This window comes from Fonticula alba (assembly GCF_000388065.1).
Source record: "Fonticula alba strain ATCC 38817 unplaced genomic scaffold supercont2.1, whole genome shotgun sequence".
Lineage (NCBI taxonomy): Eukaryota > Rotosphaerida > Fonticulaceae > Fonticula > Fonticula alba.
The window spans coordinates 3,614,520-3,630,686 of NW_009242971.1; the positions used below are offsets into that span (position 1 = coordinate 3,614,520).

Here is a 16,167-nt window from a genome sequence, read left to right on the forward strand (position 1 = left end):
CCCCCCCCCTCCCCCCCCCCTTCGGCGGATCCTCGTGTCAAACATGCAGGCCATCGGGCGCGATGCCACCGTGCTCTTCGAGTCCTACCACCTCCGCGACAATGTGGCGCAGCAGTACCTCACCCGGCTGCCGGAGTTGGATCGCATGCCGGAGGGCATGTCCGACTCGGCCGATGGGACTCTCCTGCCGTATCCGCTGGACTCGCCGGTTTTCGTGGAGATCAAGCGCCGGGTTCGGGCGGAAGTCCTGGCACGGGTGCCTGCGGCGCCGGGGAAGGGCGGCCAGCGCGGCGGCCCGGGCATCGGCCTGGGCATCGCCTTCACCCTGGTCGGCTGGCTGGGCAGCTGGAGCATCATGCTGTGGGCCGCCCGGCTGGGCTGGTGGCCGCTGTCCTTCGCCGCCTGTGCGGTGCTCAGCCTCTTCACCTGCCATGTGGCCCTCACCCTCTCGCATGGTGGCATGCATGGGAATCTGGTGGACCATGGCCGGTGGAATGAGCTGCTCGGCCTCTGCCACGACATCATCGGCGGGTGCAGCCTCGTGTGGACCTATCACCACCATGTGTCGCACCACATGCACACCAACGACCCGGATTACGATCAGGACATCTTCCTCGCGTGGCCGACCTTCCGCTTTGATTACCGGCTGCCCCAATACTGGTTCCACCGCTTCCAGCACCTCTACTCCTTCGTGCTGTTTGCCTTCCTGTCAGGTGCGCTGCCGGGTTTGCCCCCTCGTGGGCCATGGCCTGCACCTTCCCTGTGCACGGCCATTTGACAGCCCCATGACACCCTGGCACTGTCTCTTCCTCCTGCCCGCCCGCCCGCCCGTCCGCTCACCACCATCACCACCTCCTGGCGCGTGCCCCCTCTTGCCCGGCTCATATGGCGCGCAGTCTCCATCCAGTATTCGGATTATGTGAGCCTCTTCACCGGGTCCACGGGTCGGGTCAAGTTCCACGGCGCCTCGAGCTGGGAGTTCACCCGGTCCTTCCTGCTGAAGGCCGCCAACCTGTTCATGCTTCTGGGCATCCCCCTGCTGGTGTCCCCGGCCGGTAGCCTGGTGAAGGTGCTGATCCTGTGGTCCATCTACAATGGGGTGCTGTCCTTCTGCTTGTCCTGGCTCTTTGCCGTGTCGCACAACATTGGCGACACAAAGACCCTCTCCGAGGAAAGCGGTACGCATTCCCCCGCATGGTGACTCCCCTTTGCCCCATCCAATGGCCCTGGGTCGACTTGACGGGTGCTTTCTTTCGCCGCTCTTGTCGTGCTCTTCCCTTGCCGCTGCCGCCTGCTCTCTCGTTCGCGCTCTCTCTCTCTCTCTCTCTCTCTCTCTCGTTCGCTCTCTCCCTCTCTCTCTCTCTCTCTCTCTCTCATTCGCTCTCTCCCGCGCTCCCTCTCCCGCGCTCCCTCTCGCGCTCTCTCTCACCCTCCTCTGTGCCCGACTTTCTGCTCTGCTCTTTACACTGGCTTGCCCTGGCGATCTGCCCTTTTCCAACACATGCCCGTCCGTATGCATACTCACATTACGAGCTCAGTCGAAAGCTGGCTCGAGGTCCAAGTCCGCCATTCGGCCAACTGGGGCGGCCGCCTGGGCAACTTCCTCACTGGCGGTCTCAACTACCAGGTGCGCAGTAACCCCCGGCCATCCGCTCTCTCAGGGGGGCCTGGGTGCTGTCTGTCTGTCTGTCTGTCTGTCTGTCTGTCTGTCTGTCCCACCTCCGCCTCTCCTCCATAATCACTGGCCGACCGCCTGCGTTTCTGCCCCTGCTCATGCTCACACCCTCTGCACGCCCATGTGCCAATGTATGTCCCGCAGATCGAGCATCACCTCTTCCCCGGCATGAGCTACGCCCACCTGCCGGATGCCGCGGTCATCGTGGAGGAGGAGTGCCTGAAGGCGGGCATCCCCTACGTCAAGTACCCGACCCTGTTGTCGATCTGCGTGGCGCTCTACAAGTTCATGCGCGACTGCGGCCAGAATCGCGACAGCCCGGCGGCCTCAGTTCCCTTGTCCAAGAAGAAGGACTAGTCTGGCTACATCTTCTTCGGCCCTTGTCCGAGGAGTGACGCAACAAGCCAGCCCGAAGAAAAGTGAAAAGAAAAAAGAAGAAGAAAGAAACCACCCCCCGGTCATCGGTGTGACGGAGGAGAAGACCCCCTGTGGAGATGCCTCAATACTCGGGATGCCCTCTGCCCATTGGTAACGGCTTTTGACAAATAGACATGATTCATGCATCGCAGGTGTGTGTGTGTGTGTGTGTGTGTGTGTGTGTGTGTGTGTGCGAGTCTCTATTTATATATATTCATGTGCCTATACATTGTCGGCCTAGTAAGGCAGTGCTACATGATGTAGGCCCATGCGCGGGGGTGCCACGGCCACGATGGAAGCCTGTACACATGGGCGGGGGAGGGGGTGCCATGCACGTGGCGATACACATACGCACGGACATCAGGGCACGGGCATCATCTAAGCGGAAGGCAGCTCATGAACGGCCACGCTGACGCGCGCAACACAAGGAAAGAATGGAACAAGAAGAGAGGCAGGGCATCCCAAAATGGGAGAGAGCACAAGCCCTGCGACCCTGTGAGGAAAAGGCGCATGACAAGTGGCGTGCCTTGTTGGTGGTGGTGGGGGGGGGGGGGAGGCATTTAGTCGGTGCACTCCGGGGTGCTGATCTTGGCCAGCTTCAGCGAGGCAATCGCCCGACGAGTCTCCTCAAGGCAGGACGGCGACTCGAGCAGGACCTGATCGGTGCCGGAGATGAGCTGATGCTTCCAGTACTGGGCGCGGGTGTAGACCGCCTCAATGTCGATGGTCAGCAGCTCCCGGTCGCTCATCAGCCGCTTGCCGGCGACCCACACATCACTAACCCTGTGTGGTCAAGCAGGAATGGAGCAAAGTGCGCACCGGCACAGGGATACATGATGACGAAGGGTCAGATCGTGTGCGCGTGGGTGGGTGGGCGGGCGCGCTGAGCTTGCACAGCGGGCAAGGAGATGACGATCAAGCAGAGACAACACGTACTGGCTCCGGTCGACCGAGTAGGTCAGGTGGGTGAACAGGCTGAACATCGGGATGTTCTCCACAGTGCCATCGCGCACAGAGATGGCCACCAGGTCAGCCTGCTTGCCGGGCTCGATCGAGCCAATCAAATGCTGGAACGATAGACAAGTCAGCAAGAAGCGGGGGAAAAACACACATGCACGAAAGGGGGAGAGAGGGGAGGGGGGGGGGAGCAGAGGGATGTAGATGTACATACATCAAGACCAACGGCACGGGCGCCATTGATGGTGGCCATCTTCAGGGCAGTCATACCGGGCATGGCGGCCGCGCAGCCATGAACTGCCTTGCCCAACAGCGAGGCAGTGCGGATCTCCCCGAGCATGGACAGGTCATTGTTCGAGCAGGAAGAGTCTGTGGGCGGTGGGGGGGAGGGGGGGGGGGCATGTGTCAAAAACCGGGGGAGGGGGGATTTTGAAGGTTCAGCGAGGGCATGGACGCACCAGTGCCGAGGCCAACATTGACGCCGGCATTGAGGAGCTTCTGGACGGGGGAAAAGCCGGATGCCAGCTTTAGGTTGGACTCCGGGCAATGGATGGTGTTGGCTGCAGAGCAGACGGAGGGGCCCGAAAGTCCGAGAAGGAGAGGAGGAACATGGTGCAGGGTCAGCAGCAGGGCCAAGCCCGGGGAGGGCACAGCATCAGCGAGGGAGGGACGTACACTTCTCCTTTGCCAGCAGCTCGATCTCGCTGTCGGACAGATGCACCATGTGCGCACCGATCAGCCGAGGCCCTGGGCAGTGGGGGACAGAGAGGCGAAAGAAAAGACAGGTCAGCGATGCTTGAGGCAATGGCAGGAGAGAAGCACAAGCTTGAAGGAGGTTGTCAAGGGCGCACCCTTAATGCCCAGGCGGTCGAGGTTGACCACAGGGCTGCAGTATTCCGACGACCGGTGCCGAGAAGAAGAGCCCTCATGGCCGGGCTCCGAGGAGTGCAGCACCTCATCGGCAGTCTCATGCAGGTGAATGTTGAAAGGGATCTAGACGGGGGAAGGATGCGAAAAGCCGACAGAGGGGGGGGGGGGGAGGTGTAAGAGGACCGCTGCCTCGGGGCACATTGCATGGGCATTCCCCTGAGAGGGGAGGGGGAGGAGGAGGACGCACATCCAGTTCCTTGGCCAGGTCCCATGCCTTGGAGAGGTTCTCATCGCAGACGGTGTACGGCGCGTGCGGGGACACGGTGAACGAGATGCGCGGGTGGCTGTTGTACAGCTTGTGCGCTTCCAGACCCTTGGAAACATACTCGTCATAGTTGCTGGCGTAGTTGGTGGGGAAATCTGCATGCAGGCACAGCCGGTGAGAAAGGGAACAAGGACGGGAATGGGTGCACCACACACAGCAGCGGGATGGCCATGAGGAGCATAGCAGTGACCTGCCATGGGTATGGGCATGTGCATGTGCAAGGGACCCCAATGGCACGCACCCATGATGGTCATGCCGACAACGGCCCGGATGCCGGTCTCATCGACCACCTCGCAGGTGGCCTCCGGGAAGAAGTACATCTCATTGAAGCAGGTGGTGCCGCTGCGAAGCATCTCGGCAATGGCAAGCTGAGTGCCATCACGAACAAAGGCATGCGACACGCAGCGGCCCTCGGCCGGCCACACGGCCGTGGTCAGCCACTCGCTCAGGGGGAGATCCTCGGCATAGCCGCGCATGTTGGTCATCCCGGCGTGGGCGTGGCCATTGACAAAGCCAGGCAGGAGGACGGACTGTGTCCCAGAACAAGGGGCCGGGGGTCAGTCAACAGAGGCAGAGCAGAGCCAGAAGTGCAGGAGGGGGGCGACGCACCTTGAGCAGGTCGACATTCTCCTCGGCACTGTATGGAAGAGGGGGAATTGATGGGAGGAGAGTCGGCCGAAAAGCGAGGTCAGTGGTGGTTGCACCCTTTTTTTTGGGGGGGGGGGAGAAGGAGAGGGAGCGAGGGAGAAAGAGGGGCGAAGGACAGACACAGGAGACGTACATGAAGGCAGCAGCGATGTCGGTCGACGGGCCAAGGGCAACGATGGTGCCCTCGGTGTTGATGGCAACCGAGAAGCGCTGGTGAAGGGTGTCCTCTGGGGTGAGGGCAAAGATGGGGCATCGACACGAGAGCAGGAGAGAGGATCAAGGGGGAGGAAGAGTTAGAGAGAGGGGGAAGGAGGAGGAGGTTTGTGGTATTGGGGGGGGTTGGCGGGGGAGGGGGGAGAGGAGGAGGGGAGCATGGCGCACCGGGGATGATGGGCAGAAGGAAGCGAGCCTTGATGATGAGCTTCACCTGCATGCGACCGCAAGGGCCCACGGTCAGGGCGGCGGCGGTCTCCTGGTGAATCTGCACCGAAGGGGGAACATTCACACTGCTGACGGTCATCGTGGGAGGAGGGAGGAGGGGGTGTGGCTTTGAACGAGGGCGGGAGGGAGGGGGGGGGGAAGGGAGGCTGGTAGCTCTATGGTGGGAGGGAAATCCACCAAATGCAGGCGTGTGAGACGAAGTATCAGGGAAGGGGAGGGGGGGCAGGGAAGGGGAGATGCGGAGTGGGAAGATCGCTCGTACACGGGAAACGGGGCGCCGCGCGGAGTGGAGCTGCTTTCCCCCCAACCAGCTTCTCTGAGGGCGTCGGCGAGGTGACCTAAATGATGGCGGACCTGCCCTGCGATGGTCGTCCTCTGGCGTGAGCCTGGCCGACTGCCAGTCAGATTGGCCGGGCACAGGAGCAGTCCTACCGGAAGTCACGCGCATGCCGACACACACACACACATACGCACACACACACACACGCCCACACGCGCACACACTCACCCACGCGCCCACGCACCCACGCACCCATGCTTGGACACAGCCCCCTAGATGTTCGCTGGTCGACGGCCTGGCGCCAAGCAGGGCACCTGGCCCCGCCTCGGCTCCAGGCATGCAGGCATCCCTGCTCCGGAAAACAACAAACGACCGCCCTTCTTGCCCTCCAGCCCGAGGGAGAGACCTACGCCGGCATACCCCGCGGGAAGAGGCACGAAGACGAGCCGCAGAAATGGAAGTCATTTTCCCAGCGCCTGGGCGCTTTCCCACACCTGGGCATCAAGACATGCTGGGAAAAACAATTCCCACCAGGGCTCAATTAGTTGTCAGCTCCGGCTTCCAAGGCAGGACCAGGTCAGGAGCGAGAGGGACAGAGAGAGAGAGAGAGAGAGAGAGAGAGAGAAAGAGAGGGGGGGGGACGAGGAGGAGAAGGGGCGACACGCGTGTATATTCACCAGCCGCTGGGGCATCCTCGTGGGCACTTGCGCATACGTGGCCTACGCGCGAGCACACGCATGACGCCGCATGTACCGATACACGCGGGCCAACACATTCCCTATCCCACAGGCAATGTGCGGCCGGCCTCTCGGCGGGTGTGGCCACAAAGGCGCGGTGAGTCATGACAGGAGTACCAAGAAGCGAAAAAGGACCAACTGACCGGGCGGGGCCACGGCCCGGCAAGGCTCCAAGCGCGCTCCTTCCGCGTACCCATGCGCACCATTTGGCAGGGCCAGCAGGGGTGAGGGCGAGGGTGAGGGACAGAGAGAGAGAGAGAGAGAGAGAGAGACACACACAGCCGCTCAGCACGCTGGCGAATGGCCGGCCGCCTCCACGGCCTGGTGCAGCTCATCCAGCAGCGTCTGCAACAGGGCCAGCGGCAGACCCTGGATGGACTCCATCGAACCGACCAGCTCCGTGCGATACGGCTCCAGGAGGGCTGAATACAAGTTATTCCCCCCCCCCCCCCCCCCACCGGCCGCGGGGTATTGTTTTTTCGCATTGTCCATGCGGGGGGGCGGGCACACCGGGCGTGCGTTGGGCGGAGCAAGAAGCAGGCGGCGTGAGTGGAAGTGCCAATGTATGAACTCGTGATTTGAGAGTAACGCACGCGACTCCACCGTGATACCACCGGCGCAGCTCATCACCTCCCCTCGGCCCCCATCAACCAGCTGCTCGATCACCGTGTCCGGGAAGGGAGCGAAGTATTGGGAGCTGGAATCGGCCCCGGCGACCGACACGCCGGAGGGCAGGTGAGTGAGGATCAGGCTGTTGTGGCAGGAGATCGGATTCTCGCGGTAAGACCCGATGAAGCGCCGGCATTCCTGCGCGGACGAGAGGGCAAGAAGGACAGCCAGGGTGGTGGGGAGGGGGTGGAGGAGCGATAGGGGGACGAGTCAGAGTGACGTGGAAACAGGTGGCAAGAAGACAGCGGAATGGAAGGCAAAACGCACATCCGCCGACGTGGGCTTCACGCGATACTCCGGGCCACAGGAAACGATCTGATCTGCGGTGATCAGAATAACCGGGCAGGGGGCATCCTTGGGAGAGAAAGACAGAGAGAGGGGGGGGGAGGAGTGAGTGAGTGAGAGAGAGAGAGGTGTTAAACAATGTGAGCACCGAGCGGGAAGACGAGGGGAGGGGGGAGGGAGAGGGTGCAGCGTACGGCTAGCCGAGGCAGAATCGAGTCAGCCTTGCCGCGCGCGAGGAAATGCGCCACATGGTGTGGCCCATGTTGGGCCAGGGCACCCTGCAGGTCACCAATCGCCGCGGTCTCATCGAAGTCCGGGCTGATGGAGGCCAGCATCAAGCCGCCGGCCAGTGCTTCGGGGCTGTATGCGCCGGCCTGGTCCTCGGATAGGCCAAGAGCCTCGCGGATGACCCCCCGGCGCCAGCGGCTGGACGACCCCAGGACCAGGCGGGTGTCCGGGGCAAAGCGAGCTGTCGAGATCTCGGCTCGATGGCCGAGGCCCTGGTGCACGGTGAAAGTCTTGGGAGGCGGAGGGAGAGACATGCCAACTTGCAAGGCCGGGATGGTGGTGGGCGGGAAGGAGGCGAAGAAAAGGAGGAGGGGGGGGGCGAAGATGTTTCCCGTCAGGCGTGTGGCAAGGGTGGATGGTACTGAAAAGAACGACGGTGCAAGGTGATCTTGTGGCCGAAAAGGCCTGGCCCCTTTGCCATGGGGGGGGGGGGGGGATGGGTCAACGTGGAAAAGAATGGACGTGGCCCCGGCATGGGAGTCCGCCGGTGACAAGGCGATGCGTTGGCAACAGAGGCAGCCGGCTTGTGGGGTACACATGCCAGGGGGTGCGCCCGGCGCCGACAGAAGACGGGGGGCAGATATCGCACGCGTACATGGCATACACACGTCTACGTTCGACAAACACACACGCGTGCGCGCACGCACACGCGCACACACGTATGCATTTTCGGAAACATATACAAGGTGAAGAAAACGGGGAGAGGCTCTCATCTCGCAGGGGGGAATGTATTTTATATGGCGGAGGGAGGGAGAGAGAGGAGGAGAGGGACATCTGCTAAGGCAGTAATACGCGCGCCATGCGGGGGGGGGGGGCGAGGGGGCCGCGCGTGTATGCGTTTATACTCCTGCCGATGCCCTCGCCACCTGTTCTGGCGGGCAGTGTCATACACTGTGGTCCGGCACCCGGGGTGCATACAAACGGAGAAAGGGGGCGCCAGGGCCAGCCCGGAGAAGGATCTCCTCTCGGCCCTTGTGTGCACAGGCTAGCAGCATGCACATGGGCATGTGGTGGGCCAGGGGAAAACACCCACACATACACTCACAGGCATACACTTAGTTGGTGGGGGCCGGGGCGGTGGCAAGCTCGGTGAGCTGGCGCTTCTTCAGGAGGGGCTTCACGTAGGGGATGAAGTCCACACCGACGAAGGGCTGCAGGACGGTCGGGACGCGCAGGCCCTCCGGGGTCTGGTAGTTCTCGAGCAGGCAGCACAGGGTGCGCTCGGTGGCAGTCAGGGTGGCGTTCAGGCAGTGAACGTAGACCTTGTCCTTGCCGTGCATCTGCGATGGGTCGAATGTTGGTGTGATGGCAGTGAGGATGCCGTTGCCATTGTCGTGGTCGGGGGAAGAGCGAGACAGAGAGCGAGACAGAGAGAGAGAGAGAGAGACAGAGAGATAGAGAGAGACAGAGAGATAGAGAGACAGAGACAGAGAGACAGAGAGACAGAGAGACAGAGAGACAGAGAGACAGAGACAGAGACAGAGACAGAGACAGAGACAGAGACAGCAGGATGGGGAGGTTAGAAAGGGAGGAAGAAGAGCAATCCCGGCATGGCAGACGGGCGGACAGGGGGACGGAGGGAGAGGGTGCGGGGGAGGGAAGATGATCGGTGCCGCAGGAACGCACGGTCTTGTTGCCGTAACGGATCTCCAGGTTGCGGGACTGGTAGTCAGTGCAGTTGGAGCAGGACACAAGCTCGCGGTAGGCGCCGAAGGCCGGGAACCAGGCCTCAAGATCGAGCTTCTTGGCAGCGGCGTTGTTCAGGGCGCCGGAGGCGATGTTGACCACGCGGTAGGGGATCTCCAGAGACTGGTAGAACTCCTCGGCGGAGCCGATCATCTCGTCGAACATCTCCCAGGACTTGTCCGGGGCGCAGAAGATGAACTGCTCGACCTTCTCGAACTGGTGCACGCGGAAGATGCCCCAGGTGTCCTTGCCGTGAGCGCCGGCCTCCTTGCGGAAGCAGGTGGACACACCACCGTAACGCAGGGGGAGGGACTTGGGCTCGAGCCACTCACCACGATGGTAGGCGGAGATCGGCTGCTCGGAGGTGGCGATCAGGTACTTGTCGGCACCGGCACCGGTGATCTTGTAGAGGGCCTCGTCGAACTCCTCCAGCTGGGCAGTCTCGGCCATGATATCCTGGTTCATCATGAAGGGAGTCTGCAGGATGTCGTACTGGCGCTTGCGCAGGAAGGCAATGCCATAGTTGATGAGGGCCTGGTTCAGGATGACACCCCAGTTCTTGAGGAAGTACCCACGGTGACCGGCGATCTTCTGGCCGCGCTCCGGGTCATAGCCGTCCAGGCGCTCGAGAACCTCGAAGTGGAAGAGGAAGTCCTCACGACGGGTGCCCTCCTTGAGCTCCTCGGGCCAGAAACGCTCCATGACGTTGTCATCCTACGCCAGTCGCCGGGCCAAGCCCCGCCAGGGGAGGGGGGGGGAGATGAAAGGTGAGCAGCCTGAGCAGCCTGAGCCCTCCCCGCATATATGTGGGATGGCCAAATGCTCGGAGACAGGGGGGGGGGAAAGGAAGGGCCGAGGGCCGATGCATACCTCGGTCTGCGAATCGGGGACGGTATCGTGGACCATGTTGCCGAGGGCCTTGAGGCGGCGGTTCAGCTCGGTCTGGGTGTCGTTCATGTTGGTGGTGACATCGGCACGCTGAGCCTCGAGAGACTTCTTCTCCTCGAGGAGCTCATCGCAAGCCTCCTTGGCCTGGGTGCGCGAAAAGCCAGGGGAGGGGAGGAGAGGAGGGGGGGGGCCGGCGGGAAAGGCGAAAGATGGATCAGCGATGGCAAATCATCGAGGTGAGTGAGGGAAGGGAAGTGGGCCGGGTCGATCGGCCAGATGTGACGCACCTTCATGGCGGCACCGATCTTCTTCTGGACGGCGTTGATCTGCTTGTTGAACTGGTCAACATCGTAGCGAACTGCCGGAGGGGGGCCGAGGGAAGCAGGAAGGTCAGCGCATGCACGAGAGACCGGGGAGGAGGAGAGAGAAAGAAGGAAAGCGCCGGAGCAGGGGGCAAGAGCCAAGGCAAAGGGAGAGGAAAGGGAGCGGAGGGGACGTGGCCAGACTCACGGGAGATCCACTTGGTGTCAAGCTCGATGATGGCGTCAACCTCGTTGACGTCCTTGCCGCGCTTGCGCTGCCACTCCTTGACGAGCTCGGGGTTGCCGCCCTTGTCGGCACGAAGAAGGTTGATGTCAAGCATGGTGAGGAAGGGAGAGGGGGGGGGAGTCTCCGTCGTAGATGGGGAAGATATCTCGGAAGGGGACAGGGGATGGAGGGCGGCCCGCCGGGCGGGCCCGCCGGCCAGGTGGGTGGCAAAAAAAGATACCAGGCAAATGGCCGGGTCTAGGCTCGTTTGGGGGGCGCGGGCGCGCGGGCGCGCGGGCGCGCGGGGGGGGGGGGGCGGGGGACTTCGCCGCGGGTCGGGGCAGCCCCCACCACAAGTGGCGGGGATGCCGGCCCCCACGCCCACACACGCCCGAGTCCCCCAACCGGGGTGCTGCTCAAGCACGCACACAGGGGGTGCACCCGGAGCACGCCAGTTCTGGAGCGGGCCGCCGGCTGGCCGTCCGGCGAGGGCGAAGTGCGCCGGCCGGCACGCGTAAGCACTGGGTGATTTTGGGCTCCTTTTCGGCGGCCACCTAGCTGCCGGGGTCAAGGGCGCAAGGGGGGCCAGGCCCGCGTGTGCCCTGCCTGCCCCAGGCCGATCATTCCCGGGTGTTTCTCCGCTGCACCCGGGGGCGGCAACCACAGCCACGACGGGGGGGCGGGGGGATGAGGCCGACGGAACCACTCTCGCCAGCCTGCCAGACCGCGATTCACGCGCGCCCCCATGCGCACATGCCGGGCACACCTGCGTCCCCTGGGTTGCCCCGGACGGGGGCAGGGTCCAGGCGCGAAGACCATTCCCTACCGGATATCCCGCGCCCGGGCAACACCCGCCCGGGTCCAGGGACACCCGCCCGGCTTTCGCCGCTCCCCTCCCGGCCGCCCCGGTGCCGACGGCGCACCCACCGGGGCGGACACGGCGTGCTTGCCGGTCCACGGAGCATCTCCGGCGGTCTCCCAGCGGCAGAGGGTGCCATCCGGAAAATTGGATATTTGCCAGGGCCAATCCCTAAGCTCAAATGCTATTCCCCCTGGCACACGCTTAAAGTGCTCCAATATTGGACTTGTACGAGGAAGGGTTGGCAGCTGCCCGGGGAAACGGAGCCTCGCCAGGGGACATGCCCCGTGTGGGGCGGGGGGGGGGGAAAGGGACAAACCTACACGGTGTTACTCAGTCCAGCCGTCGGGCGGGTTGTCGGGGGAGGTTGGGCAAGGCAGTCAAGGCCGGGCTGCTGGTCGGAAATGCCTTCGAACGTTCGACATGACGATCAAATGGCCTACATCTTCGGCTACCGGGAGCGGGAGGCGATTGCCGACTGGAGGGAATCCCTCAACATGCGGGGCACAGAGCCTGGCGCTGTTAGCCGCGGTCCTTCTCGGGGCGTCCCCGAAGGAGACACGCCGCCGGATCTCGCAGACAGACCCAACATGGTCAGCCTCTCCTTTGGCATATGATCCTAGAACCGCATTTGATCCGGTGGCACCTGATCCGAGGCGGGTGCCCAGCACACGCCGAACCCGGCCGGGTGCTGCTCGGTCCAGAACGCCCGAGGAATGGCGAACAGCCTGCCGGCTCGGTGTTTGTCACGGGCGGGCTGCGGCAAAGGCGGCGGAGGATGGTCACCACGCACAGGGCGAGGGAGGGGGGGCGGCCAGCCCCGGGGGGGGATATATGGGGCGCGCTGCGGCGTCGAATTCCGCCGTCTGAGGATACTTCGCTATGTGGGGCCTCTTGATGGGCGGGGCGGGGCGTGGCGAGGGGGGAAAGTTTACCCCCGATGTCCAGGGGATCGATCTCCAGGCAGGACGCCAATTCGCCCGTCTGCCGGTCCTGGTTTCCATTCCGGCGTGCAAGGGGCGCGGCGGATCGACAACCCGGCAAGGGGCAGATCGCGTCGACGACCAGCCTTTTGCCCCCCCCCCTGCGATCTGGTGAACTGGATTGCGATCCGGGCCAACAACGTGTCCCCCCGGGCCGACGAGCATCTCGCCCTCGCCCAAACAAGGGACGCGGGGGGCGACGGAGAGGGAGGGCGGGACCGGGGCAGGCGCGGAGGGGGGTGCGGCGGGCCAGACCTCAGGCACCGGTCCGGTTGGTGGGCACGTCCACGCACCCGGCCCTTCCTCCCCCGCCACACACACACACACACACACACACCCAAAACGCACTGGCGGGGTGCGTTCTTGCTGCGGCCGAGATTGCGCCGGGTCGGACCGGGCCGGGTCGATCGCCCACATCTCCCCTGAGTGTCCCCTACAAGTGGCCCCAGCCCGGGCGGCGGCCCAAATGAGGCCCACCAGCAAACCTCGCACATCAACCTCCCCCCCCCTGTGTACTCACAACATACAGGCCACATACATTCGCCACCACCACCACCACCACCCCCCACCACCACCCTCTCCCCCCTCGTGCAACACGCCCACTTTCTCCCCCTCCCTGCCGCTCTCCCTTGCCATGTCCTCTGCTCCCATCAGCTCTGTGCTTACCGCGCCGTCGCTGTCGGTGTCGCGCGCCCTCGCCGCCTACCGCGCCCTGCAGCGCGCGCGCCTGACCGCCTTCCGCGGCGATTCCCATGCTCTGGAGGGTGCGCCTGTGGCCCTGTGTCCCCCCTTGGCTCTTCCCATGCACTGCCCGTACTTACCGCGCATTCGCCCATCCATCCACCGGCGACAACCTCACCAACCCAGCCGCCCAGGTGAAGATTCGTCAGGCCTTCGCCCAGAACCACGAGCTGAGCGATCCCGATGCCGGTGCCGCTTGCGAGCAGGCCCACGCTGTGGCCACCTTCCTGCTGCGCAACGTTGCCCAGGCGGTCCGCACCCAGGAGAATGTTGCTTCTTCGACCGGCGAGACTGGCGATGTTTACTGTGCGTCCTGCGAGAGACCCCCGACATCTATTGACACTTTCTCCCGGTGCTAACCCCCCTCGCCGGATCTCCATTCAGGTATCACCATCGATCAGAACCGCCATGAGCTCCACGAGAAGACCCCTCCCCTGCGGCCCACCCGCGGCGCTGCCAAGAAGTGCAGCTCGGGAGGCTGTGCCTAAGCAATGTTCCGTATGGGCCCCCACCCCCCAGGCCTTTATCATGCGATGGACCCTCCTCTCCTCCTACGCATGACCACATACACACATGTTGCGCGCCCCCCTGCCTCCCTTGAGCTCTTGCCTGCACGAATGAAGCCCGAAATACCCTGTATGGCCCCCCCCCCCCTGTCTGAGTGACGTGAAAAGCGCGTGGGGAAAGGGCGGAAGGAGAGGGGACATGTATGGTGGGGGAAAGGTACGGGGGCCGCCCCCAGAAGGGGGAGGGGGGCGGAGGAAGGGCAAGGGAAGTTCCCTCAGGTTGGAGAGGGGGGGCGGGAGAAGGAACCCCAAAGCACTCACACGGGTGCATCGCCGACCAGCTCCGGGGACACGCTGGCAGAGGAGACCGAGGGAACCGGCGAAGACCGATCGGCAGCCGGGAAGGCCGCATCGACCACGACCTTCGGATGCCCGTCACCGCCGGACAGCGAGCTGATCGAGTCCAGCGCAGCGCGAATGCTCGGCTCGAAGTGCACCGAAGGGATGGCCACAATGCCGGCCTTGGACATCCGGTCGAAGACCGCCTCATGGTAACGCACGAAGTAGGTGTGGATGTTGCGCTTGTCATAGGCGGTGGTGACCTCGTACATGATCTGAACAGCACTGTGGGGCATGCAGGGATGAGGGAGGGGGGGGGGAGCCAGGAAACGAGGGGGAGTGAGCACAGGAAGGGGCGGGCTGGGTTGCCAAGGGAGAGGCAGACCGGCAGGTTGAGGCAGGAGGGAGGGTGTCAACGCACGTGGCATCGATCTCGTGCATACGCTCGATGTCGAAGATGATGGCCGTGAAGTGGACTGGGCGCTTGTCCTGGCTGGGGTGGGACTCGAGCTTGCCGAACATCTCCACGCGGTAGAGGCGATCCTTCAGGAGGCCGGTGTTGGCGAAGTAGAGCGACTCCATGACACGCAGAACGATGACGCCCTCGACCTGAGTGGCCTCCGGGTGGCGAGTCTGGTCCTTGAACTTGTCGGTGCCGTCAATCTGGCCGAGGACACGGACAACAGGCTTGGTGGCCTCCTTCATGACGAGGCCAATCGACAGGAGGATGGAGAAGAAGACGCCAATCTGTGTTGTACGCGCGTACGTGCGATGTGTTCGAGGGCAAGGGCGGATGAGCACAATGAACGGGGACAACGACACAAGGGGCAAACAGGATGAAGGAGAGGGAAAGGGAGGGGAGAGAGAGAGAGAGAGAATGCTGGGGTGTTGCGTACCTCCACCGACACAAGAACGGTCACCAGGAAGGTGGCCGCAGCCATGGCCAGATCGGAGTAGGCACGGATGCGCCACATGAAAAAGTAGTCGTGCCACTCGAGCAGGCTGTACGCGGCGTACATGACGATGGCAGCCAGCGTGGACAGAGGGAGCCACTGGAACATGGGGAGAAGGAAGAGAATAGTGAAGAGCACAAAGATGGAGGCGATCAGGCCGTGCATCGGGGACTTGACACCGACATCATCGGCAACCTACATGTGTGTGTGTGTGTGTGTGTCGAATGATGTGGGGACCAATGGGTCAGAAAGACGCGCCAAAGAGGCAACACATGAGGCAGGAATAGCGAGCAATTCCAGCAGCGAGCACGCACAGTGGTACGCGTCATGGACGCAAAGGCCGGGTAGCCACCGAAGAAGCTATTGATGATGTTGCCCACACCGTAGGCCACGAGCTCGCGGTTGTCATAGACAGGGTAGGAGTTCTTGGTGGCCATATCCTTGGCACTGATGATGGACTCCACGAAGCCGACAATGGTGATGACCACGGCCGACATGGTGGCATACGAGACATTGGAGGAGTTGAGCTTCGGCAGGGCCGGCACGCGGAAGCCACCCTCCAGCTCACCGAGGACCGGCAGGCCCTGGTTGTGCAGATCCAAGGACCAGACCAGCAGCTCGGAGATAAGCATCAGCACCAGGATCGAGGGGAAGAGCTTGAGGGCCTTGACGTTGGGGAAGCTGCGTCGGAAGGGTGAAGAAGAGAAACGGCCGGAGCGAGGGCGAGAAAGAGGGGCATCAGCGCATGGATGACGGGAGGACAGATCGGCAGGGGGGGGGGGGGGGGCGAAGCAACCGGACGGCCACCGGGGACAGGGCAGACGCACCGGCCGCGGATGTAGCGGAAGACCAGCAAGGCGCCGAGACCGAGGAAGCTGAAGAGCACCGGCATCCACTGGGTCTCGTCAAGGTGCTTGAACACGAAGATGAGCTTTTCCAGGGTGGCGGCCTTGGGATCCCAAGCGGAAGTCAGGCCAAAGGCCTTGGCGAGCTGCTCGACGAAAACCACGATCGCCACACCGGTGATGAAACCACGGTTGGTAGCACTGAAGTTGATGGGGAGGGGCAGAGGGGAGGGAGGAACAGGCGGGG

General features: G+C 63.3%; 6 protein-coding genes across 6 annotated transcripts in view; 2 read left to right on the forward strand and 4 right to left on the reverse strand.

The window, feature by feature from the left end:
• Positions 1-43: 43 nt before the first annotated feature.
• Positions 44-2,032, forward strand: H696_00775 (hypothetical protein; the record flags this gene model as incomplete). Its single annotated transcript, XM_009494660.1, has 4 exons — positions 44-713; positions 897-1,178; positions 1,539-1,627; positions 1,820-2,032. The coding sequence occupies 4 exons, from the start codon at positions 44-46 to the stop codon at positions 2,030-2,032; spliced, it is 1,254 nt and encodes a 417-aa protein (XP_009492935.1).
• Positions 2,033-2,275: 243 nt separating this feature from the next.
• Positions 2,276-5,463, reverse strand: H696_00776 (hypothetical protein). The gene is made up of 11 exons (XM_009494661.1): positions 5,274-5,463; positions 5,026-5,119; positions 4,854-4,881; positions 4,486-4,774; positions 4,167-4,339; positions 3,901-4,042; positions 3,725-3,796; positions 3,508-3,609; positions 3,264-3,418; positions 3,029-3,159; positions 2,276-2,875 (listed from the first exon to the last, which is right to left on the reverse strand). Exons 1-11 carry the CDS (start codon positions 5,410-5,412, stop codon positions 2,653-2,655), a joined length of 1,548 nt encoding a protein of 515 aa, XP_009492936.1. The 5' UTR covers positions 5,413-5,463; the 3' UTR covers positions 2,276-2,652.
• Positions 5,464-6,606: 1,143 nt separating this feature from the next.
• H696_00777 (maf-like protein) lies at positions 6,607-7,941 on the reverse strand. The gene is made up of 4 exons (XM_009494662.1): positions 7,499-7,941; positions 7,287-7,373; positions 6,944-7,157; positions 6,607-6,772 (listed from the first exon to the last, which is right to left on the reverse strand). The coding sequence occupies exons 1-4, from the start codon at positions 7,844-7,846 to the stop codon at positions 6,636-6,638; spliced, it is 786 nt and encodes a 261-aa protein (XP_009492937.1). The 5' UTR covers positions 7,847-7,941; the 3' UTR covers positions 6,607-6,635.
• A 452-nt stretch (positions 7,942-8,393) lies between these two features.
• On the reverse strand, positions 8,394-10,878 carry H696_00778 (seryl-tRNA synthetase). Its single transcript, XM_009494663.1, has 5 exons — positions 10,677-10,878; positions 10,454-10,524; positions 10,149-10,310; positions 9,219-9,992; positions 8,394-8,872 (listed from the first exon to the last, which is right to left on the reverse strand). The coding sequence occupies exons 1-5, from the start codon at positions 10,807-10,809 to the stop codon at positions 8,648-8,650; spliced, it is 1,365 nt and encodes a 454-aa protein (XP_009492938.1). The 5' UTR covers positions 10,810-10,878; the 3' UTR covers positions 8,394-8,647.
• A 2,055-nt stretch (positions 10,879-12,933) lies between these two features.
• On the forward strand, positions 12,934-13,916 carry H696_00779 (hypothetical protein). The gene is made up of 3 exons (XM_009494664.1): positions 12,934-13,300; positions 13,404-13,583; positions 13,662-13,916. The coding sequence occupies exons 1-3, from the start codon at positions 13,003-13,005 to the stop codon at positions 13,763-13,765; spliced, it is 582 nt and encodes a 193-aa protein (XP_009492939.1). The 5' UTR covers positions 12,934-13,002; the 3' UTR covers positions 13,766-13,916.
• A 184-nt stretch (positions 13,917-14,100) lies between these two features.
• Positions 14,101-16,167, reverse strand: part of H696_00780 (hypothetical protein) — a gene marked incomplete at both ends in the record, with an annotated part of 3,186 nt that continues 1,119 nt past the window's right edge. Inside the window, 5 exons of the mRNA XM_009494665.1 lie at positions 14,101-14,407; positions 14,544-14,869; positions 15,019-15,270; positions 15,390-15,756; positions 15,903-16,121. Coding sequence (XP_009492940.1) covers positions 14,101-14,407; positions 14,544-14,869; positions 15,019-15,270; positions 15,390-15,756; positions 15,903-16,121 — 1,471 coding nt within the window. The remainder of the gene's footprint in view (positions 14,408-14,543; positions 14,870-15,018; positions 15,271-15,389; positions 15,757-15,902; positions 16,122-16,167) is intronic.

Bases quoted from the DNA above. Each gene is read 5' to 3' on its own strand.
- H696_00776 (XM_009494661.1), bottom strand. From the start codon at position 5,412: ATGACCGTCAGCAGTGTGAATGTTCCCCCTTCGGTGCAGATTCACCAG. The intron at 3,419-3,507 runs GTGCGTCCATGC...CACCGCCCACAG, and splicing joins CAATGTTGGCCTCGGCACTG to ACTCTTCCTGCTCGAACAAT. The intron at 2,876-3,028 runs GTACGTGTTGTC...TTGACCACACAG, and splicing joins TACTCGGTCGACCGGAGCCA to GGTTAGTGATGTGTGGGTCG.
- H696_00777 (XM_009494662.1), bottom strand. From the start codon at position 7,846: ATGTCTCTCCCTCCGCCTCCCAAGACTTTCACCGTGCACCAGGGCCTC. The intron at 7,158-7,286 runs GTGCGTTTTGCC...TCGTCCGCGCAG, and splicing joins TGAAGCCCACGTCGGCGGAT to GAATGCCGGCGCTTCATCGG. The intron at 6,773-6,943 runs GTGCGTTACTCT...ACTTGTATTCAG, and splicing joins TGGTATCACGGTGGAGTCGC to CCCTCCTGGAGCCGTATCGC.
- H696_00779 (XM_009494664.1), top strand. From the start codon at position 13,003: ATGAGGCCCACCAGCAAACCTCGCACATCAACCTCCCCCCCCCTGTGT. The intron at 13,301-13,403 runs GTGCGCCTGTGG...TCACCAACCCAG, and splicing joins CGATTCCCATGCTCTGGAGG to CCGCCCAGGTGAAGATTCGT. The intron at 13,584-13,661 runs GTGCGTCCTGCG...ATCTCCATTCAG, and splicing joins CGAGACTGGCGATGTTTACT to GTATCACCATCGATCAGAAC.
- H696_00778 (XM_009494663.1), bottom strand. From the start codon at position 10,809: ATGCTTGACATCAACCTTCTTCGTGCCGACAAGGGCGGCAACCCCGAG. The intron at 10,311-10,453 runs GTGCGTCACATC...TCGCGCACCCAG, and splicing joins AGATCGGTGCCGCCATGAAG to GCCAAGGAGGCTTGCGATGA. The intron at 8,873-9,218 runs GTGCGTTCCTGC...GACCCATCGCAG, and splicing joins TCCGTTACGGCAACAAGACC to ATGCACGGCAAGGACAAGGT.